Raw genomic sequence first — 27,115 nt, 5'->3', positions numbered from 1 at the left:
ACAGCAATCCAGTAGGTATGTGTGGGGGGGAGCCCATGGTCGAGTGTGGACTAGACCCCAACCTCTCCCACTGTGAGCAGTAGCCAACCTTATTCCAGGACCAACAGCACAGGGGGAAGAGGGAGACGTCCCCTCCCCATGCCTGGCCTTGAGCCCTCCTCCTCCCCTCTCAAGGGACACCAGAGCCCCCCAGTGCTCGAGAGGGGAGTCCCTCCCGGTAAAGGAAAAGCCCCCTCAGCAGTGCCCAACCTGGGTGTGGCAAGGACAATGGCTCCCCACTCGCCTCCCTCATGGGCACCTTTGGCTCCATTTCTGCTCTGCTTCCTCTGTAATGAGAATCTTGCTTCAGAGGGGGGTGCTGAACCTCTTCCAAAACAATTTGGGGGGCCCTTCGGTCCCCAGGAAGCAGCGCTCCGGCTCTTAGCCTGGGGTGCCTCCATCGGCACCCCAGCAATGTGCCAAGCTCTCTTCTAGGGATGTGGGCACAGGATGTAACAGAGGCTCAGAGGGGCACATCCACCCTGGGCCAGATCCAGTGGGCTAACTGGGCTGCGTTAGTGAGAATACTGGTGATCAGTGCGGGGGGAGCCATGGCACCCCCCACGGGGGCAGTGAAGAAAGGCAGCCCCCGCCTCTCACTCGATGGCAGCACCCAAAGGAACCCGATGGAGCATGCAACAATGGGGTGCTGCGTGGTGGGGGGAGGATTTGGGGCCAATTCTCACCAAGGAAGGGCAAGAGAGAGGGCGATCTGGCCCAAAGAGGAGCCTGTCAGGCTGAGAGCTGCCAATGCTGGGGGTGGGGGGGTGGGGTGGAGACAGGCAATTTATGCAGTTGGCAAGCATGCACCCCCAGGAGGAAAACCACCCGGACCCCTCAGGCCAGAAGCCAGGCTAGAAGCCCGTGTTTTCTCTAGGAGGCCCCTTAGGACAGCGGTTGCCCAAAGATCTTTGTGTATGCATACAGACAAACACACACACACACACACACACACACACACACACACACACACACACACACACACACACACAGAGGCACACCCATGCATAACTTACCAGATCCAACTGATCCTCCGTCTGGATGCAGAATAAAAATGAAAGCAAAGGAAACTTATTACATTTAATTCCTAATTCTGATATTGCTTCCCACTTTCATTGAGAATTTTATTTCATTTGTGGATCACAAGAAGTCTCTTCTGTGCTAATTCATCTAATTTTTTTTTTTAAGCCTGGGGAATTTCCAGATGGAAAACACCAATGCAGGAAAGAGTTACCTTAATTTTGGAATTGTCTGGCTGCACCTAGGCAAACCCTCTCGTGGATATTATCTCAACCCCTTTGACAAAGCGTTTAGGACAGAAGTGTCCAACCTTGGCAACTTTAAGACTTATGGACTTCACCTCCCAGAATTCCCTAGCCAGCATTGCAAACTGATGCAATCTTGTAGATCAATGCCATTAATTAGATAGACAAACAGATTAAAATAATTTTGCTAGACCAAAGTGGAGCTTTGGGAAAGCCAAAGCTTGACTTCTGTATTTTAAAACAAATCAGTAGAAAACAGAATTTTGCCTGCCAAGAGGTTGTTCCCATAAAAGTATGAGGGGGGCATCTTCTTTAGACAGATCCAAGCAGCCCATTTTAGGGCAGCTGATAAAGAAGGGGGTCAGACTGGACTGGGACATCAATGTCGGCAAGCCCCGCCCCACTTCCTGTTTTCAGGGGGTCTAAGAGCCTCGCAAACAATCACTTGGCCATCCTGGGTCACAAAGAAGCATCCTCTGACTAGAAGGCAGATGTTTTGTGCATTCACAAAGATGAACTGAAGACCAGGAGAAATTTCAGGGTTCAGATCCTCGCAGTTGGACTCACCAGGTGCTGCATGAGGCCTTTCCCGCCCTGAGAGGTGATGACACGGAGGTCCGGCTTACGGATGTTCGCGGCCAGCGGGTTGCTGTGTGTGGGAGGCGGCGGGGGTGACTTTGCTGGGACGGCCTTGCCTAAACTGTTTCCGTTGGAGACGGGGAGGAGATTCGGGGAGGCCCTGGCGCTGACGTAGCCGTTGCCTGCAGGGGAGGACAAAGCCATCTGAATGTCTCCCTTCTCCACTGCAACCAATGCAAATTATATGTTCCTGAAATAACCCCAGGTTTTCTTACTTGCACAGGGTTTCTGAAGGTCCACCCTGGAGCAGAGAGCAGAGATGGCTTTTGCTGAAACACGAGCTCTCTGGAGGCAATTTGGATGGACAGGGCAGGGACCACCAGCCCTAAGCTAGGAAGTCACTCTGAACCGTCTGAGCCCATCCCAGAACCAACCAGGGATACCAAGCAGGCCAGGGCGCTCTCCCTTTGGTGGGTGCCAACATGCCAGTAAATGGAGAGGTCGGCATTAGCACTTAGCACTAGCCCTTAGACTTATATACCGCTTCATAGTGCTTTACAGCCCTCTCTAAGTGGTTTACAGAGTCAGCCTATTGCTGGATCCTCATTTTACCAATCTCGAAAGGATGGAAGACCGAGTCAGACTTGAGCCCGATGAGATTCAAACTGCTGAACTGCACCACCACAGTTCATAGCCCCCAACATCACGGGGCCATCCGAGCACGGCAGTTGCCAAGGGGCAAAGGGCACCTGCCATCTTCCCAAAGGCATCTGTGGGCTCATTCTGTATCCCTTTGCCTGGCATTCCTTAGGCACCCAGGAAAGCCCTTCAGCGGGCTTGGTGCCCGTGCTGGCTCTGCAGGCCTCTGCCTCCCCCCAGCCGCTGCCTGGCTGCTTATAGCCTCAGCAGCTGGGTGGGTTCATCTGAGCCGCAGACCAGAAGCCTCCACTTGCCCAACAGCACCGTCACCCAGTTGGCTTTCAGGCGGCCGAGGAATTGGGGGAGTTGCGGGCTCAGCAGAGGCGGTTTTGGTCAGCCCAGAGTCCCTGGCACAAGCTTTAAAGGCGGGTTTCTCAACCTTGGCAACTTTAAAATGGGCAGACTTCAACTCCAGGCTGGCTGGGGAATTCTGGGAGTTTTAGCTCACCCATCATAAAATGGCCAGAGTGGAGAAATGCTGCTTTAGTGTAAGCAGCAAAACTTGGGGGGGGAGGGGGGCACAGATTTAACCTCCCATGTAAAGTGGGAGGGAGACTGAGGCTGGCCAAGACGGGGCCTCTGCCAGCGCCCTGAGGCCCTTTGCAACCGGAGAGGAGAGCCCAGAGAAAGTGGTCCCGGGTGGCCCTCCGGGTCTCGCGCAAGCCTGCCCAGGGCTCTCCCTGCTCCCATTTCCTGGAACGAGGGGAATGTTTTCGTGACGTCAATGCTGACATTCAGGGATCTTGCCAAGTTGCAAGCTGGAACAGCCGCTCACAACAGCTGACGTGGGGGCTGCTCTGGAAAACAGAGAGGAGCCGGGAGGGGCGGAGGGGGCCTGGGCTAAGACTGATCACTTTCCCCACAATCGGCAGGGCCTCTCCCTTCCTGGGACCCTGCAGCCCGGTTCCTCCTCTGAGACCGCCCCTCTCCTCGGCAGAGTCTTGTGGCCAGCAACCCTGCTGGAAGGAAGATGCCCGGTGGACCTCAGTGCCCGGCTGCCTCTCCTGGAGCTTCCAGTGGCTGCCACCGCTCTCAGCCGCCTCCAAGCCCCCTTTTGCCAACCCCCCAGGGCAGCTTCGACTGCTTGGGCCTTTGCTGTGTTTCATTCTAAAAGTTAACTTTTTAGCATGTGAAGCATGCTAAAAAACATCAAAACCACTGATGGGCTGCCATCAAGGAAGGTGCTGAAGCTGGTTACAGAATTTTTCTGTGTTCCTCCAGTCACCAGTCTCCAGTGGGCTCAGCTAAAAGAGATTTTTGGGGTGGGATCCAGGGCAGCCCTTCCTGGTCAGAAAGATGGGAAAGAGCGAAGGAAGTTGCTCATGAAGCCGGACAAGGCCAACGGCCTGCCTGTTGGCTCTAACTGGCCAGGGGCTCACCAGGCTGAATAGCTTCTCTCTCCCCTCCACCTGGCACAGACAGGAGAGGGGCGAGTCCCCAGAGAGGCTGGCTGGGTGTGCATAGCCACTTGGGCACAGCAGAGCCGGTGAAAGACCGCTTGAGCTGGCCAAGATGCTGCCTCTCTGCCTGCTGACACGCTGTAATTAAGGGCAGAATCATCAAAATAGGGATCTGGCCGTATTTCTGAAGCAACCCAGAACGGGTGTCCTCTGAAGGAGGATTGTAGGCAACGGCTGGTTTTGAAACTGACAGGGACAAATAAGGAAAATGCAGCCTCTAATTGAAGCCTGGGCAGAAAAACTGGCTGGCCTGGACCCCGCCAGTTTTGGGCTCCACCCAAGGCCCCTCCCTCTCCCTCTCGGGCAACTTCTCTGAAGGAGCCTGCAAGGGAGGCTTTCCCCCCCCCCCCTTCAGCTTCCCCTGCCAAAGGCGCCTTCTCTCTCCTGTGCCGGGTTTGGCCTCAGCCACTTTTACCTGCTGGCTGGCAAAAGGGGAAGCACCCTGAGGGAGGCACAGAACAGCCCCCTTTGTTAGGATTCAGTGTTTCTCTAGAAGAGGGAGAGGCCCCCAAACACAAGGAAAGGCACCTTCAAAGGTGGCCTCTTCTCTCGGTTGTTTTTTTTTGGGGGGGGGTTATGGCTACCTAAGACAGCCTCCCCTCTAAATATGTATGTATTTATGTATGTATAAAATTCTCAACACACATTCAGACACAATATAAAGAATTGTTGGTCAACATTCAGGCTAGTGGCAGAGGGAATCCAATCTGCACAAGGCGAGGGGATTGTCTGGTTCTCCCTCGTGTAAAATTCCCCCCATTGACTTGCTCCTTTGGTGTGTCTCAAGCTCCCCCTTCCTTCTTGGACACCCCAAAAAGGCTGTCTTGGCAGAAAGAGCCAAAACTGCAAGTGGGGGGTAGGGACAAAGGCCACGGGGGGGGGGGCTCAGAGCCTATGCAAAGTGCTGGGGCCTTCCTGGGGTGACCCTGAGCTCCGCCAGAGTCTCTTCCCTTCTGGAGGGGCAGCCTCCTGAGACTCCCCAGGCTGCCCCTGCTGCGGCTACTCACCCACAGGGCTGGGACAGGCTCCATTCGTGTTGCCGAGCTCCCCTCCGAGCATCGCCCCTAGGAAGAAGGCCAAGGGTCAGTTGCATCTGGAGCCACATTCGGACAGGACAGTCCCACCAGAGATTCCCTGCTTCTCTAAGGCCCCCTTTCCAAGGGAGGGGGGAAATCATGGCAGAATGGCTGCCACCTCCCTTAAGTCCTCAGGCTAGGCCTGTTCACGTTCCCAAAATGGTGTCCAGAGCTGGGCATCCCAAGCGTATCTACATGTGAAAATCATGTTTGGACACACCTGAATCACATTTCAGATCAACCACAATACATGAAAAAAATGGCCCCCATTTATGGCCATTGCCATGTCCCATGGCCATAGGACTACAATTTATGATTTTTTTTTGCCCAAAACCAGTATTTACTTCCAGTTTTTGGCCAAAAGCTCATAGTAAACAATGAGTTCACTTAACAGCAGTTGCTTAGTGGATTCACTTAACAACCGTGATGTGCTTAATGACCACTACAAAAAAGATCATAAAATTGCATTGGTCATGGGATGACCTGCTTTATGATCTTCACAACTTACAATCAAACTGGGCAAGCTCCAATACAGTCATAAGTCCAGGATTACCTGTACTTGTCTACCCACAACGTACACATCGCCAAAATTAACTCGTGGCTGAAGGCCCTTGTCCCTGTTGGTCTCCTGTTGTTTCCCCAGTGCTGAACGGGGGACTGTGGAGATGGCCCAGGCCAGAGCTCAGCCACTGGCGCTTGGCAAACCGTTGCCTGGATGTCATAAGCTCCTTCGGTTGCTTTTTGCTTTCTCTCTTTTCTTTTGGGTTTGCCCAATTCCTTTTACACTGCCTGAAAATCCACCAAGGAGAAGAAGGGAGAAGGCCGTACCTGCGCTGGCCGGCCTCTGTGGGAGCGCCGGGGAGACGGTGTTGCGCTGGAGGGCTGGCTGTTGCGGGGACAACAATCGGGGGTCGGTCAAGGAGGAAGTCACTAGCGATGGGGTCACCAGGGAGCCCCCGGGGTTGCTGAATGGCAGGGCGTTCTGGTTGGCCATTGGCACCGTCACAGGCATGGCAAAGTTGGGAGCAGGAACGGAGGACTGGAGAGAAAAGGGGCAGGAAAGCCGGCTGAGGGGGAGCCGAGGGAGAAGCCTCCTCTGTCACTGGCTGTCCTGCACTTCGCGGGACCCACCACTCAGTGACAAGAGGCTGTTGGAGACTTTTGATTCCAAGGAATCCGGGAGCGACCAATGGCCGGCCAGCCTCCGAGGCCCACAGATTAGGGCGATGCTGTGAGCCCGGAATGTTGGGAGGCGAACAAAACCTCTGGCAGAACCCCCCGTTCAGTCCTCAGAGGGATGTTCATCCAACACAGATCCAAAGCTGGCGGAGCAACTCTGGATGTTCATCCCACAGACCAAGCAGGACGGAGGGCGTGAAACTCGTCAGCAAGCAGAAATAATCCCGAAAGTCAAAGACGGAAATAAAGGAGGGAGCAGGTAAGAAGTAGTTAGCAACCTCAGTCTGACACAAACTGGGCAAGAACAAAGGTAACAACCACTCATCTCCACACCCAGCGAGGTCAGGAGCCCTCCTTGTTCTGCAGCCACTCCAGAGATGCATTTTGGGTCCTGGCAAAGGGAGCAGCTTGTGAGATGAGCAAGCAGGACAGCTGGGGCGGGAGGAGGGGGGGGGGCTAAAAAACGATTAGTTCATTTTTATATGAGCTTACAAGCTGCCCATCTCCAAAGGAACGAGAGAGTCGGGCATGTTAATGGGAGAGGGGAGCCGGTCACACAAGAGTCGGATGGCAAGAAATGAAACCGTGTTGGGAAACATCTGGGGGGAGCTGTCTTTGGGGTGGGGCCATTTAAGGAGTGGGGAGGACTTTTTGCAGGAATGCTGTTAAGTGCAGATCTAAATCCAGCAGGAAGGTGGACTAGCTGCCCTCTGAGGTCCCTGCAGGGGTCCTTGGTGTGAAAAGCTTTGGATGTCAGCTTGCTAAGAAGACGCTCATGAAGCTTTGGCCAAGACACCAAGGCCCTGGGCTCCGTGGGCTTCCGGGGTGCCCCTCCACTCCAGAGAAGGCGTCTCCTCTCCAGGGTAACTACCAGGTGCCATCAGCATCGTCTTTTCGATGCCAACTGAGAATATTTACTCCTTCGCACCTTTAAAGACATGGTTTAAATCACTACAAGATTCTGGTGGTTTTAATTCCTCTATTTATTAGATGGCCGCAGCACTTTTCCTGCATTGCTTTTGACCTTGGCTGCATTTGAATTTTTCAGAGGTTGCTGTATTGTGGCAAAGGGGGGGAAACCTTAACGGGGGTGGGGGTGGGGTGGTGCATATGTGAGCGTGCAAAGCTGCAGTCCTTGAGGATGCGCCAAGCAGCCTCCACCGCAGCCACTGCCCTTCCAGAGGCTGCAGCCTTCTCTGCTGGGTGTGCCCCTTTTCCACAGGTAAGGGCAGATCTTGACTGGGGCTGCTCTATCAGCAGGGCCCCAAACAGAGCAGCCAGAAGGGCCTGGCCCTGGCACCGGCTTTGTAAGGGTGAAATCTGTGGGAAATGACCTCTCTGGAGTCTAATCAGAGCAGAATTGCTTTCTCCCCATGCCAGACTCAGCCGAAAGCCCTGGCCCCATTGTCTTTCACACCCCATTGCCTTGGGACCATGAACATGCCACTTCCTTTAGGGAAGGGTCTGGGGGCGTCTGCTGCCACCTCTGCTTCTCCCGCCCCGTTTCTTCTGCCTTCGGCCACCCCCCAGCCTCCTCTTGGTCTCATGAACAGATTGGACCCTGTGGGGCAGGAAGAGAAGAAAAGGGAGGCTGAACTGCCGGGAGTTGCAAAGGAAGCCCACAACCTGTGGGTCCGGCTCTGGGGACGCCATCAAAGCCCTGGCCAGGCACAGCTTGGGTTACTAGTTAGTTAGGCAGAGGGTTGGGGTTAATTCTCTCAGGAACCTCGTGCACCCCCCCTCCTCCCAAACTGCCTCCATCTTCACCCCCTTCAGCACTTCTGGGACAAATCTGTGACTCTGGAGGGGGGGGGGCACCTTCAGCCTCTGGAACCAGTTCAGGGCCCATATTCTCCTGCTAGCCCCTCGCTTGCTCAGGCGGGGAACCCAGATGAGGCACCCCACAGCTGTCCCTGTCCAGGGGGACTCCAGGCACTTCCTCTCAAGCCCGTTTCAGGCCACACCGCCCTCAAAGGGGGGAAGGAAAACAGGCGCCAACCACCTTTGGGTCTCCTGCCCACCAGAAGCAAAGACGGCCTGTTTTACAGCTGGTCTCCGGCTGCTGTTTTGCACCAAGACCCTCAAACCGAAGAAGAGTTGAAAGGAGATGGAAACGCTGGCAAGCCCTGGGGTGGAGTGGGTGGGTATTACCGGATGGATTTTTTTACATTTTGTAAAAAATGTGCCGAGTCACATATGTGAGACTTGGGTGGTTATATATATTTATTTAATAAATAAATACTAAATAAATAAAGCCAGTCTGGCCTGATGCCCAGTGGGGGGCAGGCTACCGGCCACAGAGTCTTTCCTATTTCTCTCCTGGGGGGAACCTGGGTCAGAAAGCATGGAGGGCAGGACTGCTTTCATTTCCTCAGGGGACCAGGCCCCCTTTGCTTCCCCCTAGGCATATGGGAAAGTCTCGGCCAGGCGAGCGGGTGTCGGGGAAGTGTCCACACGTGTGTTAATGACTCAAGGACGTGCAGGGCTGGCACAATGTGCAGGGCACACATCCGGCAGCCGCCCTTGCCATGCGGAGGGGAGCGAGTGGGCTGCCCCCCGTTACTCACTGTGAGCCTGTAAGTCTGCATCATTTTATCAAACTCCTCATCAATCTTTTTATACTTCTCTTCAGTCTGGGGTGTCAGGGTGAAGATGTCCTCCCCGTCGGGACTCTCCCCCTCTCTATGCTTCTTGTTCAGCACCTGTCAGCCAATGGGGAAGGGAGGTCGGGGGTGGGCAGGGGGTGTCGAATCCAACAAACAAACAAGAACAAGAGAGACAGAGAGAGAGAGAGAGAGATGGTGAGGGGCTTCTGGCCGGCTGGGGCTGGCTACTTACGCCGTAGCGCTTGAAGAAGTTGTCCAGGTCCTCACTGGCTTTGCGGTACTTGTCCTCCGTCAGCGGGCTCTGGTCAATGGAGTCTTCCCCGTCGGGTTCGGGACTCTCACAACCATTAAAACCTTTCTTTCTTAAGGTCTGAAAGCACAACCGGGAGACGTTCAGGGGGGCCTTGCCCAGCCTTGGCAGAGGGCAGAGTGGTTGCCACCCGGCAGGGGATGGGAGTCCAGGTGCCACTGGCTCAAGCCAACGAACCTTTCCTTTCCTCACTCCCACCCCTCAGCCACACAACAGTCCCCTCCCCTGGGCCTTCCCTGCCGTTCCCGATTCCACTCGTGCACCTGCTGGGCCAGTGTGGACCTCAGGCCAGGGCTGATCTGCGGGCACTGGAGTGCCCAGGGCCAGCAGGAGGTAGTTCTGCTTCCTGGAGAGAATGGCAGGTTGAATTATAACTGAACTCCGGAACTCAATTCCAGGAAAAAACCCAAACTGGACAGAGATCCCATAGATCTGGAGGAATCCTGCCTGGCAGTTCTTGAGCGGCCGCTGCCTTCTGGTCCCTCGCTCGAGACCAATCTCTTCCCAGGCAGGAGAGAAGCGGCTGCACACTTCCCATGTGTCACAAGAACATCAAACGCCGTGTTTACCAAGTATTTATTCCAGGCATGGCAGCTGATTTGAAGGCTGCCTTCCTCCTCTGCCACGCTTAATCACTGTGTTTTCAAAATACCAGAAGCAATTAGACCCCATTACGGAGCTCCCACTTGCCAGCTCTTTTTAAAAGTCAGCTTGTGGCAAGGTTGTGGAGAAGTCTTGATCTCTTGTTGGGCTAATGAGAAATTGAAAGGGGTCTCTGTGTGTGTGTTTGTGTTTGTATATGTGCGTGTGTGTGTGTGTGTGTGTGTGACAGAAAGATTCCAAACATCACTGGCCATTTCAGCAAAAAAGAAAAGCCTTTTCTGGATTAAATCCAGGCCCCAAACAGCAGAGGGAAAAGACCCAGGCAAATGTGGTCGTGAACACTCGGGACTTTTTTTCCAATGTATGCACTGTGGGTGACCATTATTAATTCATGGAATTATAATTTTAGAAAGGACGAAAAGGAAGCTGACTTTGGGTGAGAAAGACCCAGAATCCAATAGCACCAAACTTTAGCCTGAGCCATCGGGACCAGAGGAGGTGGCCGGCACGTATCCCAGCTGTGATTCAGGCACCGGGCAAGGCTTAGAGCAGCTGTCCTCTCCCCTCCCCCCTCCTGGAAGGGCAGCTCAGCCCCCCCCCCATGCCCTTTCCAGCTCTGGAGCAGCCAAGGAAGGGGGGCGGCCTCTCCTGGGTGGGGCTGCCCCATAGGCCAGCTTCGGCCCTCAGAAGAGGAGGAGGAAGTGGTTCCAGAGCCCAGAAGGACCAGGGAGAGTCAGGAGGGCCCCTTCCCACAGCTACCAAAAAGGCCTCTCCGTGGCATATAAATTTAATAAATAAATGAACAAACAAACAAACAAAATAAAAATAAGACTCCTGTTCATAACCAGCCTGGCAGCTGCGCTGAAAAACCAGCACAAAACAGAGAAGGCAGCAGCCACATCCAGGAAGGCTTCCTGGCCTTCCATCTGGGTTCAGCCACTGCAGTCAGTGCGGCACGTGGCTCCTCTCAAAGTGGTCCAGATGTGGCCCACATGGGGTGCAACTGCGCAGCCCCTGCTGATCTTGGCTCCAACTTGCAAGGATGATCCTGCAATCCTGTCCTTTGCAAGTGTGTGTGTGTGTGTGTGTGTGTGTGTGCGTGAACAAAGACACAAGAGGGAAACTCCACTTGGGGGTGCGGGGGTTGTAAGCAGCAAAGAGGCATCCTCTCCCCAAGTTCAGGGAAGACCCCAAGGCTTGAACTCGGACGGGGGAGCAAGAGCTATCCCAAGAGCTCAGGAAGGGGGGGAAGGCAATCAAAAGGGGAAAACGCAGCAAAGTCTCACCAGCCTCACAAAATGGCCACCAAGCGCCAGGGTTTTGCTGAGGCCCACTTCCTCTGAGCCCAAGCCCCACACTGGGCCACCCATCTCAGTCAGAAAGTTTGTGCCAAGGAAGATGGGGGGGGGGGAGAGATGCAATGGATAAGCTCTCCCCATGATTCCTCCTCCATCCTCCCTCTGTTTCTTAGTGGCATTGGATTCCCCCCCAAATAAAACTGGGCCAACAGGATCTTTTGGCAGCCCGCTGTCCCCCTGGCAAACAAGCAGGGCACCTTGTGCCAGAAGCTGAGGGCGGACGAGAGCCACGGCTGCCCTGCATGCCCGAGGCCCAGGGCAGTGGCTCAGGTGGTCTTTGGGAGAGGGACTGCAGACCCCTGCCAGATGAGGCGAGGCCGTGGGGGGGGGGGGAAGATTCGGAAAAGGAGGGGGGAGTTGAGACAGACTGGGGCTAGAAGTGTGGGTGGAAACCCACAGAATGGAATTTAACAGGGAGAAAATGAAAGCTGTGCCGCAGAGCAAGAAAAAGGAAAGAAACATCGGCAGGAGGAGGAAAGTCTGGCTCCAGGGCAGCACAGGGAGAAGGGCTCATGAGCACAACAGAATGCACAAACTTCAGGCAGCAGCCACTGATGTGGGGATTGTTCTGCCAGCCAAAATGACCCAGCTCTCCTTTGTACATTGTCCCCAACTTAACTGTCATGTTAAGCAAAAAAATATTCAAGGTTGATCAAACTATTCAAAGTTCAAATGATTCAAAATACTCAAGGTTGTTAAAGAAATTTGGAGGAAAAATGCTCCCAAGGATAGAATAGCATTTCCGTTTGGATTCGGAAAGAGATGAGGCCCTTCTATGTGGAGAAGGCGGGGAGGACGATGTCAGCAGCTAAAGTGGCAGGGACACACACACACACACACACACACACACACACACACACACACACACACTGGCAAGGACCGCAGGGAAGGCCGCCCTATCTAGGACAATCCTAATCCTTCACTCAGATCAGTTGGTTTCTGGCCCCAGGATGTCCGCCTTACCTGGATTAACCCATTTGGCTTCTCCTCTGCCCCAATTGCCCTTCCTGGCAACTCTGAGCCAAGTGCCGAACGAGCCCAGGGTGGCCCTTGATCTGGAGAGAAGCTGGGGGCCGGGGAGGGGAGGGCCAAGATGGGGGCTTTTCAGTTAGAGGAGCTTATCTTAGCAGCTCCTCGACACGTTCCATATTTCCTCAAATGGCAGACAACCAGACCAGCTGGAAACGCGCCTTCGACCAACATGATGCTCTATGGGAAACGAGGGGAGGCAATTCTTGTTTGCTTGCCACAGCCGATGCCCTGGCTGAAGGCTACCTGGGGCTGGTGGGTCAGGACAGGCGGCTGGATGTAGCGGAGGATTCTCCTGGATGGCCAATCAGAGCACTGCCAATGGAGCTGGGTGCGAGGGAAGAAGCTCAGGCCCATCCCACATGTGACCTCACTCACCTAGACCCTGGCCAAGACCCCCAAAGACCTCCCTCCCCCAAAGCCTCACACGCCCCGGCTGGCAGAGTCTTCAGCAGCCCCACAGGAGACCTGTTTTGGTGGGGAGGCCTGGAAGGTGATGGGCAGCCTGGTGCAGAAAAGAGAGAAGCCAAGTCAGACTCTCCCTCTGGCCCTCCTAGCTCCATAGTGGATTTTGAAAGGCAATCCACAAAGGGCAGAGGTTTCTAAACGGCTCAAGTTTTGTTCCTCAAATGGGAAATGACTCTCAAATTCTAGACCTCTTTATATTTTATTCCACTTGCAGTGACTCTGTGTGTGTGTGTGTGCGCACGAGTGCACGTACATGTGAAAGAGAGACTGCAAGGGAGGGCCTAAGTGTGCACCTGGCACAAAACCTCCCCCCCCCTGCAGAATGATTCTTCCCCCTTTCTATTCTCTCCCATCTTGAGCAGATAAATTGAATGACTAAAGGTTTTGTGTGCCTTAATTTCTGCTCACTTGTAATGTCAATAATTACCCAGCCAAACCATTCATTTGTCTAGATCCTGCCAAGCACAGAGAGAGCCACCCACGGGCAAATTTTCATTGAAAGGTGACAAAGAAACGGCAGCAGCAGCGGCGGCATCTCACTTGGTCCCTCTCTGGGAAGCCAATCGTGCACAGAGGGGGTCGGAGGGCTGGGCCGGTCCTCCGAAAGCCCAGAGGCCAACCGGCTCCATCCCAGGACTCTCTCACTGACCTCTGGCCAGTTCTCCTGAGCATGCAGGGTTCACAGTAGCGGCCCTAAGCTGACCCTGGTCCCAGCCCCTTGGCTCAGCTCCCTCCCTATCCCAGGAAGAATCACCCCACCATTGGAGCCGCTGCTGGAGGTCGTCTCCTTTGGGGCAGACATGTCACAGGCTGAATGGGGCCAGTGCAAGGTAGTGCAGCTGAATCTGTGCACGCCCGATTGGGTTTGCTCCTTTTCTGTGGCTTAGGATACTGGGCACAGCTCAATGGCCATGGAGCGAGGCTAAAAGTCTGCCTGGATTCTCCCTGGAGCCCCGGCATGGCTCACATCCACTGAACTAAGCAAGGCTCTCCAGCCAGTCGCCCGCACAGCTGGGCGGGTGGCTCTGCAGGCCAGCACAGAGGATTAGCCCATCGGTGGGACCCCCCTCCCGGGCACGGACGGGGCACGGCACCTCGATGATGTCTGCGTTGGTCCGGCTCTCGTGGGGCTCGTTGTACTCGGTGTACTTCAGCAGCACCTTGTCCATGTCTGTGCTGGCATACTGGAAGAGCTTGTTCGAGTGGTTGAAGATGATCAGGGCGATCTCGCAGTCGCAGAGGACGCTCAGCTCGTAGGCCTTTTTCATCAGCCCAAACTTCCGCTTGGTGAAGGTCACCTGCAGCAGCAGACAGCAAGCAGCATCAGCACAGAGAGATGGCAGCCTGGAGGATCCGCCCCAAGCCTGAAGCCATCCAGATTTCCCCCCTCCCCCCAGGGTCGGGGAGCCAGAATCAGGAGATAATCTGGGAGTGGGCGCTAAATTCTCCGCTTCGGCCCCGATACTCCTTTCTGCGCGGGGTTACTCAGGAGAGCCTCTCTCAAGATGGAGGCTGCCTTGGGGTGCGCTGAAAAACGACTGGGGAGGCCGGTTCCCTAGGATCTGCGTTATGTAGGACTTACACTCCCTCGACTAAGCTTCCTTGTTGTACAACATTGAGGCCTGTTGGTGAAGCATCGCATGAAAGGATCTTGACTGCGTCTCGTGTCAAAACCACCCTAAGTGTGCCCAGCCCTGCAGAGAGATTCTCTCCCCAGAAGCGAAGCAAGCAGGAAAAGCTGAAACTCTGATAAGAGCAGAAGCTTCAATGGCTCCTTTGGCTCCGCCCCCACCCCCACCCTCGCCCCCACCCCGTTGAGGCCTCCTGTACAGACTTCATCCCCCCTTTGTCCCCCCGCCAGCCATTGGGGGAGCCCTCATTAAGGCAGGTTTTAGCTTCAGTTGGCAATTTTTTGCGCACACAAAATGCGTGTTTAGGAAAAAGAGGGAAGCTGTTTGATAATAAAGAAATAAAATGCATCTCTGACCTGTCAGCCCAACTTCTTATCTGCAAATGAAACAGCAGGCGGGAAGCAGGTTTCAGGAGGATCGCACTAGGAAATTTCAGTTGAGTTCCAAATTGTACCTTTTTCTGGGTTTTTTTAGAAGTGCCTTTGTTCCTTTTTGCTGTGGATAAACTGCCCGGTTTCACCTCCTTTGGGCAAGCGGGCAGTGGGGAAAGAAGCTCCGACATGTAAGGGCTCCTGCTTTAAGGTAGGGTATAAAATCCCCCCTCTTTCCTCTCTGGAAGGAAGCTGCTGCGGTTCCTGCCCTTGAAGTGTCCAGGAAAGGTTTTAGAACCCAAACTAAAGAATTGCAAGACTTTGGGGGGGGGGGGCAGAGCTGCTGGCTCATCACTACCTCCCCTATCTGGCCCATCCCAGCCCCCCCTATCAAAAGACTGGGCCTCCAATTTGCTCTCCCAGGGAATAGCTGGGCCGATCCACATTAGCCCTGCCTCCAGTTTTAGATTCAGTGGTTGCCACTGTTCCAGGGGACACCAATCTGGGGTGATCCCACTAGCTGGGCCGCTTTTTTGGCAAAAAGAGGGGAAAAAATGAAATAAATTCTATAACCATCCCTGGCCATATAGCACTGTAGAATCAACCCTTCCTTCAAGAAATAGACATTCTCGTAAGAGGTAAATAAAATCATTTTGTTTTTAAAAAAAGAAGAGCTAGAATCTTTTTTTTAGCTTTAAATGACATTCTAAACATTTAGTGGTAAAGGTAACAAAAATGAAGATGTGTTCAAATCTTAGATGATCACTTAAAAGGATCTGGCAGAAAAACGGTATTTAATTATGAGGAAACAAGGCAGATTATAGGATGATGCTGGCCTCTGTGCTTAAGAACAACTCTGTCAGCAAGAGATCCAAGTTGCATAAAATATACAATTACTGGACTTGTACAAAGAGAATAAATACAAAAAAGTCCTTTAAAAATTTCCCTCTGTCTCAACTAATCCTGGGCTTTTCTTCCAGATCCCTGGAGATTTGTGGCAATTAATTCTGAGGCTTCTGGAGAGATGGAAAAAAACGCATTTCTCTTCCCAGCCTGGTTCTGAGCTTCTGCTCGTTTTTAAAAAAGCAAAAGCCTTTTCTCCCATGGAGGGCTCTGGGGTCAGCCCTGCCACCTCATCCCAAGTCCCGTCTCAGCCAGCCTGATCTAGCCTGCCAGCGAGTGTGACCACCCATCACAACAGACCCAGCTTTCATGCCCGAGCAAAGCATTTTAGTGTTTATGGAGATTGCCTGGTTGACACCTTTGCAGCCAAATGCTAGATTTCCATCACAATCTGCCCACCCACCTAGGCGGGAATCCAGTTTAGGGGAAAGGCAGGTCCTCTACACCCGCAGGAATCCAACTCGGAGGAAGGAGGAAGAGAAAGGAGAAGGCTCTCCCAGGCCCCACCACAGCCAGGTAGAGGTTTTGGGGAAGCTACACCCAAAGGCTTCACCAGCAGGATTGCAGGTGGGGTGGGGGGGGAATGATGGAGAAAGGAAACATCCTTTCCCGACTCTTCTCAGAACAGATGACAAGATCTAGAGCACGGCTTTTCAACCTTTTCACCCATTGTACCACTTTTAGGATAGGGCAACTTTCGAGTACCACCAGTCACCTAGAAAGGTGTCCAAAACTTGATGACCAAAAAAAAAAAAAAAGGAAAAAAGTGATAAAGTACAGATACCGTATTTTCCAGCGTATAAGACAACTTTCTAAACCATGAAAATCTTCTCAAAAGTTGGGGGTCGTCTTATACGCTCAGTCGTCTTATACGCCGGAAAATATGGTACATCAAAGCAAGCTCCCCCTTATCCTGCGCCCCATGCTCCTCGCCCCTTGGCGCGGGGATTGGCTGTCCGGATGAGAGTTTAAGTGTCCCACGCAGCCAAATAGCCCTAGAAAAGTGTCCATGCGAGAAACAGCCGGGAGGAAGGGGCGAGGTTGGAGTGTTGGCGGACCAATGGCGGGAGAGGAGCGCTGGCGGAGAGCCAGCTGAGTAAGAATGCCCGTGTTGAGTCAGTGGCGGGGGCTTCCTGAGAAGAAGTCCCTCCACCCCCCTTGCTGCCGAAGTGCTGCTCAGTGCTCACAGAAGGCCAGCGATTTCGCAGAAGTGTCTGCCCCGTCTAGGGTGGTGGAGGGAGGCAGTGCGAGCGGGGCTTTTCCTCCCCCGGGGAAACCCCCTCCGCCACCAGCCTCTGCTCGGGTGAGCGGCAGGAGCAGCTGGTGGGAGCTGGTGGCCTGCGCAGAGGGTGCCGCTTCCTCAGGGTTGACCGCACCCAGTGCCGTTGCGCTGAGCACCAGAAGCCCTGGGACCCCGACGGACGGACGCTTAGCGTTTCCTCCTCCATGCTCGGCCGCTTCTTTGGCAACCTGCTGCCGTGGCTGGTGCTCTCGCTGCGCAGATGACAGAGCGATCTGCCCATGGGGTGTCGTCCCGGAAGTGGTCTGGCAGGCGCCTCCACCGAAGGACTTTAGGATGCGCCGCCTTTGCCAGCCCCACCCAGCGTGGGCAGCCTTGGGGGTCGGGCAAGTGGGAGTAGAGGGTGTTTTCAGATCTCATGGAGAAAATGGAACCAAAGTCTCTACCTGTTGGACAGCTGGGCTTGGCTAGCACCGCGACCCGCTTTCCTCCCCCCCTCGTGCTCTCCTTTAGTCCTCCCTGATCGGCACCTGGAAGAATGACTTCAACTCCACCATGGAGATCAACAGTGTCAGTAACACAGGGGTGTTCAGCGGCCTCTACAAAACGGCAGTCTCAGCCTCTGACAATCCCATCGGGCCATCCCTGCTGCAGTGCATCCAGCACCAGGGGCCTCAGCCCACCTTTGGTTTAACCATCAACTGGAACTACTGGCTCTGCCAGAAGGCCAGGATTGTGTTCTTGTGTGTCTGGGGGGGGGGGGAATCTCACCTCTGATGGTAGAATATTCTGGGGGGGGGCACAGCAGAAATCTTCTCCTGGAGCCCAGCAGCAGAAATTCTTTGGCTAGTGGGATCCAAATTAGGCTGCTTCCACTGGAACAAGAGAGGCCAGCTAGTCCCATTGGGGTGAGGCAGTTCCTCATATACTGCAAAGCTTCACAAGTGCACCCCATGCTTATTATGGGATGTTACCCAGCTACATTTGTCTTCAGCAGATCAGGAACAAGTGATGAAATATAATGAAATGCTAATGTGTTTAGGACTTACATTACTTTTATTAGAAAGTTAAAGTACCCGTATTTTCCGGCGTATAAGACGACTTGCTAAACCATGAAAATCTTCTCAAAAGTTGGGGGTTGTCTTATACGCCGGAAAATACGGTAGTCCTTGACTTACAACAGTTCACTTAGTGACTGTTTGAAGTTACAATGGCACTGAAAAAAGTGCCCCCCAAGCCACAGCTGAGCAAGACACCTGCCTGCCCGCCCGGCGGTGCTCTTCCTCCTGTCCGAGGTTTTCATTGTTGTGAGCATTTCTGTTGAGGATTTGCAATGGGGGTGAGGTGGGGGGTGTTTATTCCCCCTGTCTGCTGGGTGGTTGCAGCAGGTTTTGGTCACTTCACATGACCCTGGGACACTGTGACCGTCATAAATAGGAATCAGTTGCCAAGCATCTGAATGTAAATCACAAGACCCTGGAGATGCTGCAACATTCCAGCTGATTGGCGCTTCTTCTGGGCTGAGCAGAAGCGCCAGGATCAGTGCTGCTTTCCAGCTGATTGGTGCTTCTTCTGGGCTGAGCAGAAGCGCCAGGATCAGTGCTGCTTTCCAACTGATTGGTGCTTCTTCTGGGCTCAGCAGAAACGCCAGGATCAGTGCTGCTTTCCAGCGATTGGTGCTTCTTGAGGGCTCAGCGGAAGCACCAGGATCAGCACCGAGCTCCAGCTGGAGCCTGGCGCTGATCCTGGTGCTTCCACTGAGCCCTGACAGCCCCGAAGAAGCGCCGATCATTTGGAAAACGGCACTGATCCTGGCTCTTCCGTTGAGCCCTTACAGCCCTGCAGCTCCAGCCATCTCTCGCTCAGGCTTGTGCGGTGCTGCCACCGGTTCAGCTCATTTCCCTCCCCCACTACCACTTTTCTAGGATGGTCATGTACCACCTGCCAGGTGCCAATGTACCACAGGTGGTACCTGTACCACCGGTTGAAAAGCCCTGATCTAGAGGAGCACCACAGTAACCGAGGGATCCTCCTCGTCCTAAAAAGCACACCAACGGATGGGGGCCGTTCAAATGGCACAGTCACTGGGGTTGCATTAGAAGACCTCTAAGGTCCCTTCCAATTTTATTCTATTCTATTCTATTCTATTCTATTCTATTCTATTCTATTCTATTCTATTCTATTCTATTCTATTCTATTCTATTCTATTCTATTCTATTCTATTCTAGGAAGTCAAATGCTGAGGAAAACAATTAAGAAAGACTGAATATTCTTTCTTTACTTCTGTGAAATTTCTGCTTCATATCAATAAGTAAATGGCCACCCTCTTTTCCATTTCTTCTCTAAAACAAGTTTGTGTTCTGGAAAGCACTCTTCTTAATTTTCAGTTTTTTAAGAAGTTGAACATGCAGTATGCAGTCAGAACTAACCACTTCCTGAGGTTTGCACTTTGCCAAAATCCAAAGATGCCACGCGAAGGCACTGGAGAGATCCAGAAAAACCTTTGCTGGCATCTAGTGGCCCTCTAGAGATTTGCAATCCAGAACTAGCAACCCAACATCAGAAACTAAACCACAACCAAAGAAATAATGGCAAATGAAAGCCTACCGAAAGCTTGTTTCTAGAGCTTGTTTCTAGACCTTCACAGTGACTGTTTTCTTTGTGCTTTGTTTAGGATGCTTTTAGGAGTCATTTTCTTAAGCGGAATGTGGAAAGCCCGGACTCTCCTCAAGGGACACAATAGAAGCAGTGGGGGACAGAGGGGACCAACCATCGACTTTCCACACAGCAACCCAACCCTGATGGCTGCAGTTCCCTCATGCCGGGGCCCTCCTCCCAGCAGGCATCTCAGCTCACTTCCATCTTTCTAGGCCAGCAGCCTTCCTCGGTTCTGGATCTGGCTCTAAGGAGACGTTCTAACAGGCACTGTCACAAGGCCGGTCTGTGGCAAGAACCAGGCCCAGCCGACGATGGGACTTTCCCGAATTCAGCTTTCATCAGCTGAGGGGCTACATGGCTCACCAGCTCAAGGGAGGGAAGGGTCAGGCAGCCTTGGAGCAGAGTGGTGGGAGGGAGATGTGCCCTGTCCCCCTTCTGTGTCTCCATGGCCAGCAGAGGCTCCAAAGTGGTTAACAAGATCGAGTCCTAATCGCCTTTCCAGGCACCACCATGCCTCCCTCCCCCGTGCCCCTGGAAGCGGGATCAGCTTCGGTCCTTCCTCTGGGCAGGCACGTGGCCAGGCGCTCTGGCGGCAGCAGCAGCGGTGGGCAAGAGTGCTCAGAGGTTAGTGGCAGGCAGCCACTTCCCTTCTCCAGCCTGCTGTCCCAGGGCAAGGCTGCTGAGCCCCCCCATCCCCAAGGGAGGGGAGGGCATGCTACAACCAGGGGTGGATTGAAGGGCAGGATTACACTGACCTCCCAAATACTGGGCAGGGGATGGGGGGGGGATGGGGAAGAGGAAGAGGAAGCCAGAAGGGCTTCTCTCCAGAGCCTTGGCAAAGTCAAGCAAGCCATTGCCACCCCAGCTGGAGTCCAGCTTTCCTAGCAGTGGTTACAATAGGAGCACCCTCCGCTGAATCTGAACCCAGCACACAAGACCCTTAGATCACCTCAAGCCAGGAAGCCTTGCCCTGCTTTGTGTTCCAGGCAGCCTCTCTGCATGTCCTGAAGCTACACACTGGAAGGAGGATTTTGTGGAAAAGAAGAGAAAAATGTCCTCCGCCCAGGAAATGTCAGGTTCCCAATTGCCAGGAAGCGGCCTTCTCATCAGAATGGAGCCTTCTGACTCTCGATACCTGTGAAGCAGCCCCTCGTTCCCAGAACAGGGGGAGTATAAGTGCTTCCCCTCTCCTCTGCCAGGAGGGCCCACACGCCCCCCCCCCTCGGCTGCCCTCGGCACACTCCTCTGGCTTCGGCCTCTGGAAGGGGGGAACGGGACCTTTGCTCAGCAGGGCCCCTCCAGGTGCTGGGACCAGCAGAGGAGAACACCAAGCCCATCAGCGCTTCCCTCCCAGGCATGGCAGAGGGAAAAGAAGAGGGTTGAGCGCAGGTCAAGGAGACCCCTACCCAGAAAACCCAGAGGAGGTTGCTCTCCATATGAGCCCCTCTGGGGAACGGAGAAAGGAGTCTGCAGGCTACCCGTTCCCATACGCCCTCCTGAGCAAAGGCACCCAGCATTCAAGACAGAACGTGAGTCTGTTTCTATTACCACCCCCCATGGATTTAAAAAGGTCACATTAAAGTTACATTTCAAAGTCTGAGAGTGACCCATCTTGTTGTCCCCCCACCCCCGAGCTGGGGTCTGCAGCCGAGGACAGGAGTTTGCCTTCCCTTCAGGTGAGACAGGGACCCCTCCCCCGTCCTTGGTCTGTTTCAGCGGCTTGGCTTGCCCTTGGCTGACCTTGGGGTGCCCAGCCCATTAGATCTCTCTTGCTGCGCAATAAACCTGTCAGCCCAAGGGCAGCTCTCCGGCCTCGCCTTCCGAGGGAAGCAGCCATGCCTGTCATCAGCTTCCCTTGGCTGCTCAATGGGACAAGATCTGTACCTGCCACGGATCGGCGGGTTTCGTATGGCCAGTATTCGGGCACAAGGCCTGCCTGCTCAGAGGGACGGCGGTGATGTCCCTCAGCTGCTCTTGCGGACCTGTTTCGCCCCAGAGCCTCTCTCGGGTCGGGGGAGGGAGATGCTACCAGCGGCTCCCCAGCCTTGAAACTGCCACACTACTGGCTCTTATTTGAAAGGGGGGTAATTCCTCTCTTCAGATCCCTCTCTGTTGGCAAGAAGACTTTAGGGCCAAATGACAGAAGGAGGGTGAGGCTGCAGCAAGCGTGTCCCTGCCTGAGGCTGGACAGGGCCAGACTTAATGACATCTGGAAGCTTCGTCTGGCATGAACTTGCAGCAACCCAGGGAGGTAGGACTTCCCCAGATCTCCCCTCCCGAACCAGCTCCTGGCTGCCATTTCAGATGCTGACTGTCCTTTTTGGAGCTTTCCTTTAGGTTCAGGAGGTGGGGGTCCGTGAGACCCCTTGAACGGTCCCCTACCAAGAGGAGGACTTCTGCAGGGCCTCCTCAGTGATGGCCTCCATGGAACAGCTGGCCCCAAATACCCAGGACCTCTCCCCCTCTGGAGACATGACGCATCTTCACCAGCAATGGGTGCTGCAGCCACCGGGGGATGTTGCTTTGGCTCTAGTGGTTCCATTTTAACATTTTCATCACTTGCTTTAAAGCCACTCAGAGCCATTTGCAACTGAACCATTAACAAACCACTGTAAACAAATAAATAATAAACCAATGTGTGCACAGATGCTGTGAAGGGAAAAACCCACCACAAACATAATGTGGAGGCACGGATGTTTGTAGCAAGATACTTTTCATCCACTCCCCCCCCCCAAATTGCCCGAGCAAAGGGGCAGCCCAGAGTGGGCCAGGCACCCTGGGAGGCCCAAAGGAGCAGCACCTATTCCTGCAGGACTGAACCCACAAGGTAAAACCTCCTCTGAAGCAGCCGGTCACAGAAGGCATAAAAACAACACCGCATTCCTATTTTAATCAGCCTAGGCCTGCCCACGTGCAGGGTTTTCAGCTCTCAAAGCACTTCATGTACAGACATGGCTGAAAACCTGAAAGGCTGCCGTGCACCAGGCATCAACCACCTCACGCTGCAGATGTGGGTCGCAGCAGGGTGGGGGTGAGAAGGGGTCAGATTCAAATGAGGCCTCCCTGGGACATCTTGCGAGGGGAAATCTGAAGAAAGGGGCAGAAGGGATGCCCCAGAGAGGAAAGTCAGCTTCGACCTGTTTCTTCTTCTCTCCAGTCCCTGTACCATTTGTTCTACCCCTTCCCCATATCTGAGCAAAGTGCGTTTTTTTCTGCTGTGAAAAGCCCATCCACTTGGCATCTCCTTCAGGCCCTTGGTGTGCCAGCGTCTCTAGGAAGGCAGCGTCTCTAGTCAGCTGCACAAGCCAGAAGCCCATTCTGTGCATGTCTGAAGAGGTGGGTGGACAGAAAGGAGCGGCCCCATCCTCAGGGTCAGGAGCAGCCCGTGGTAGGTGGGCCGGCAGAAGAGACCCACTAGATCCACCCAGGGCAGGAATTACAAAACAAGCCAGACAGGTAGGAATGGACTTCTGCAGGCAGCATGAGCGTACTGAATAGCCAAAAATATTGCATTCAAATATTATTTCGCTACAGAACATTCAATGCTTCAGAATGCATCACTTTTTTCTGCTTTGTACAATTGCCTGGGAGACAATGGCACGACCGGGGAGAGGAATGTGACGTTAAGGCACAAGGTGTTGCAAGACCACAATCAACAATCAAAAGGAGAACAAATAATGTAGCTGAAAAACGATGGGATTCCACCAACAAGCTTCTGGCGTCCTCCTGTCCCTATTTACGTATTGGCAGCCACTTTTCGTTTCCCAATAAAGGAATGTGACACAATAAAGTAATGGGAGAGCCAGAGAGGCACCTGCCCCCCTCCTCCTGCCATCACTGGGGTGTGGGCCCCAGAGGGTTTGGGGAGAAGAGCAGGGCCTCACGCGGTCTGGTTCATTCATTCACAGATTCCAGGAACAGCCAACCAGTCTTGCAGCTCAGCTGGGAGGGAATCTGAACCCAGCTCCTAAAGAGCTTCCTGCTCCTCTGCCTTTCGCTTCACAGGGAATCGTTCCTCCAGGTCAGCTGGGCTAATTTTGACTTTGGCGAGGGTGCCCAGTGGGGTCTTTGCAAAATGAGACCCCTGGACCCTGCCGGGAGCTGAGCCGGCATCCCACCAGGCAGGCGGCAAAATCTCTCCCTCTGCTTGCCCTTCATGCCAGGACAGGGGTTTAGCTCCTCATCTGGCGGCATTAACCTTTTAAGTCTAAGAGGGCCATCAAATCCCCTTCCTCTGGGACATAAGCTCTTTGCTGGAGGCACGGCCACGGCTCCCAGCCTGGCAGAGACTCCCGCTGCTGCCTTTTGGGAGTGCCAAGGTGCTGCACTTTCCAAGGCTGACCACGGGCAAATCTGCTGCCAGGACATCTGCTCTGAGACTCCTGCAAATGTCATCGGGGTGACAAGCTCCAAAGCTGTGGGTCTCCCGCCCCTCTCCCTGAGCGCCTGCCCTCTCACTGCTCGCTCCTCCAACGCATCTGCTCTGGGGGATGCCAGCGGTGAGGACCTGCGGCAGCTCAGCCTCTCTGGGTGAAGATAGGATTAGATGCTAATCTTGCCAAGATGCCCACTAAAGCCAGGCTGTCCCTGTGATCATCTCTAGGAGCTGCCCTCCCAGGGCATCCCGCTGGCCAGGCTCCACCCTCCAAACTGGGCTCAGGGTCACCCAGCCTGGAACAGAGGAGGCCAGTGGATCCACCCCCCCCCCCATTCTGCAATGAGCAGAGAGATCTACCAGGACAGCAACCTGCAGGACGTCTCCCGTGACCATCTGCCCGGAGCAGCTGCACCCCGACATCCAACACTCGCAGCGGGGGGGCACAGAACCCCCCCTCCCCTCCGGCTCTCCCCTGGCTCTGCCAGGCCAGAACAGCTGATGGGGGAGAGGGAAAGGGGCCGACTGCCAGGCCCTCTTTCAGGGGGGAACCTCGATTCATTCAGGGCTCCTAAGAACATCCCAGCCCGCCAAGTATTTTCTCTGCTTTTCCTGGCTCTCAGGAACTCTGCAAAAGATTTACTCATTTAATAACCGAACCTCTACTGCAAATACATTATTCTGGGTGGTGAATATCAGTAAAGTAACCAGCAAAAGACCACCCAAACGGAACAGTAAAAGAACACATTATCAAACTGTGATCCAACCTAACCATCCTGCATAAGCTGAGGCTTGGGGTGAAACCCCACCCCCACTCACCTCCGGCGCAGGGAAAAAGCGCCAGGGCTTCCCAGGCCCCATCAGGAGCTAAGAGAGCCAGAACTGTCCCAGCCTCCCGGTGACCTGCTCCCAAGGGCAGGGGGGAAACAGCAAAGAGACACCCTGAGTCCCAGAGCCCCAAAAGGGACCGGAGCAACCCAAGAGAAAGGGGAGAAAAGCAGAGAAAGGCAGTCCTGTAGCCTCCAGGGCTTGGGAAGGGCTATCCAGCTGCCTGAATTTCCACCCAGAAGGTCTCCAGGAGCAGGTGGGGCCCGTGGAGCAGAAGCGACCCGTGAGCAGACCCAGGGGCTCCTGTCGCTGCCTGCAGGGCTGCCTTTGGACCAGCTGCAGCATCGGGAAAGGCCTCCACTGATGAACTAAACCTCATTCAGCAGTTTCAGGGGGTGTTAAAGGGAGAAAGAGGGAAGCTCTGGGGCCTCTCTCTCGCCCCCAGCCAAAGGGCGCTGGACCAGCCCTGGAGAAAGGAGGCGCCTTCAGTGGGGCACTGTCCCTCCCATTCCCCACCTCAGCCCCTGACTGAGCCTCCCCAGGATCCCAGGGTGGGCAGCTCTGAAGACCTCTGTACTGTCAGAGGGGCAGGCCAGAGATCCCCTCCCTGCCACAGATCATCAGAAAGGGTCCAGATAATCCAGCTCAGAGCGGATCCCGGGGATGTTATCCGCAGCAGCCCTGCAGGGGCTTCCCAGTCCCTCCCTACCCAGGAGAAACCAGGTCACCTTCGCCAAAGCTGCTGGCCAGCAACCTGAAGATACCACAAGACAGAGAAATATATTTTGCTGCTCTTACTGCCATCAAATAATCTTTACTAAAGGCTCTGCCAGCAGGACTCTGGATGTCTCTTCCGATATTTCAAGCCCTGGAGCTCCTCCCCAAATGGGGGGGATCTCTAGGATCAGTAAGCAGCAAGAATCCACCTAAGCACTTTGTGATCCACTCATTGATTCCAAGCAGCACAGGGGATCAGTGGGGGGACCTTGAGGACAGCCCCAGGCTCCTTCTACAGGGTCCATCAAACATTTGGGGTGGTCCTATCAAGCAGGACCTTCTTCCTTCTGGCAAGGGGGCAGTCCGGGAGAACAGGGAGGCAAAAGGAAACATCTGCCTAGGACAAGGCATTGACAACAACCTCCCCTCGTCCCAGATGTTGCCTCTGCCAGAAGATAAAAACTAGATTTGGTGTGTGACACCACCATCATCACCAGCCATGTTTCATCAAGTCCACAGTTGCGATTATTATTTGGATTCTCCCTCCCCCCCCCCAGGAAGGCAGGTTGAGGTCCCCAGAGATCATAAGCCAGACCGTCCTTGCACTGCCAGGCCAGCCAGGGGTGGATCCAGCAGCTCAGCTAGGGGGAAGCAGCTGCAGTCGCAGCAAATCCACTTGGTCCCAGTTCCACTCAAAGGATCTCACGCCCATTTCTCTGCAGAGCAGCTCATTCCCTGAAAGCCACCACAGCTGCTCGCCTGCCCTGGTCTGGGACGGCAACCGTGCTGTACCCGAACCCTGGCTGGGCACCTTTCCAAGGACGCACACACGCACACACACGCACACAGAGACTGCTCGCTGCCCAGCCAGTCGTGAAGGAGGCTGGGTCTGGCCAATCCCTTCCCCTTGGCTGATGACCCACACAGGGAGGGCAGCAAGGGCACTTGGCCTTCTATATAGCCACATAGCTATATATAAAGCTATATAGCTTTACAACAGTTCATTCAGTGACGGTTCAATGTTATAACAGCACTGAAAAAAGTGACTTATGACCATTTTTCACACTTTTGAACGCTGCAGCATCCCCGTGGTCATGTGATTTTCATTCGGATGTTTGACAACTGGTTCATATTTATGATGGTCGCAGCGTCCTGGGATCTTGTGACCGTCTTTTGTAACCTTCTGGCAAGCAAAGTCAATGGGGAAACCAGATTCACTTAACAACCGTGTTACTAATTTAACAACTGCAATGATTCACTTAACAACTGTGCCAAGAAAGGTCGTAAAATGGGGCAAAACTCACTTAACAAATGTCTCACTTAGCAACATAAATTTTGGGCTCAGTTGTGGTCATGAGGCGAGGGCTACATGTACCGTTTCACAGTGCTTTACAGACCTCTCTATGTGGCTTACAAACATCAGCCTACGGCCCCCTCCTCATTTTGCTGACCTCGGAAGGAGGGAAGGATGAGTCCACTTTAAGCCGGTCAGGACCGAACTCCTGGCAATGGGCAGAGTTTGCCCCTCATTCACACTCCCAACCCTGGGCTAATAGCCCTCCTTCGCCCACCATCACAAATCCACACTGGTCCTTCATCATGGTGAGAAATCACAAATGGTCCTGTGTCTCCCCCCCCCCAACAACACCTCTACAACCCAACTACAAAATTCACTGAGCAGCCCCTGCTATGGCGTACACAGGGATGCATGTGCACACCCA

The 27,115-nt window shown here is 54.0% G+C and overlaps 1 protein-coding gene across 9 annotated transcripts in view; it reads right to left on the bottom strand.

Moving 5' to 3' along the window:
* MEF2D (myocyte enhancer factor 2D) overlaps nucleotides 1-27,115 on the bottom strand; it is a 90,172-nt gene that overhangs the window by 6,590 nt on the left and 56,467 nt on the right. For 3 of the 9 annotated variants that reach the window (XM_039368629.1, XM_039368628.1, XM_039368627.1), the window contains 6 exons: nucleotides 13,766-13,969; nucleotides 9,136-9,273; nucleotides 5,947-6,157; nucleotides 5,050-5,106; nucleotides 1,872-2,065; nucleotides 1,056-1,076 (listed from right to left, as the gene is read on the bottom strand). In XM_039368629.1, coding sequence (XP_039224563.1) covers nucleotides 1,056-1,076; nucleotides 1,872-2,065; nucleotides 5,050-5,106; nucleotides 5,947-6,157; nucleotides 9,136-9,273; nucleotides 13,766-13,969 — 825 coding nt within the window. Of the gene's footprint in view, nucleotides 1-1,055; nucleotides 1,077-1,871; nucleotides 2,066-5,049; nucleotides 5,107-5,946; nucleotides 6,158-8,864; nucleotides 9,000-9,135; nucleotides 9,274-13,765; nucleotides 13,970-27,115 lie in introns of all 9 variants that reach the window. The other 6 variants (XM_039368631.1, XM_039368630.1, XM_039368635.1 and 3 more) reach the window with 3 other exon arrangements.

Source organism: Crotalus tigris, unplaced genomic scaffold (genome assembly GCF_016545835.1).
Source record: "Crotalus tigris isolate CLP2741 ecotype Arizona unplaced genomic scaffold, ASM1654583v1 scf7180000020888.614114, whole genome shotgun sequence".
Taxonomy (NCBI): domain Eukaryota; kingdom Metazoa; phylum Chordata; class Lepidosauria; order Squamata; family Viperidae; genus Crotalus; species Crotalus tigris.
Note: the sequence above shows the minus strand (reverse complement) of the source record. Positions and strands in the feature narration are given on the sequence as shown.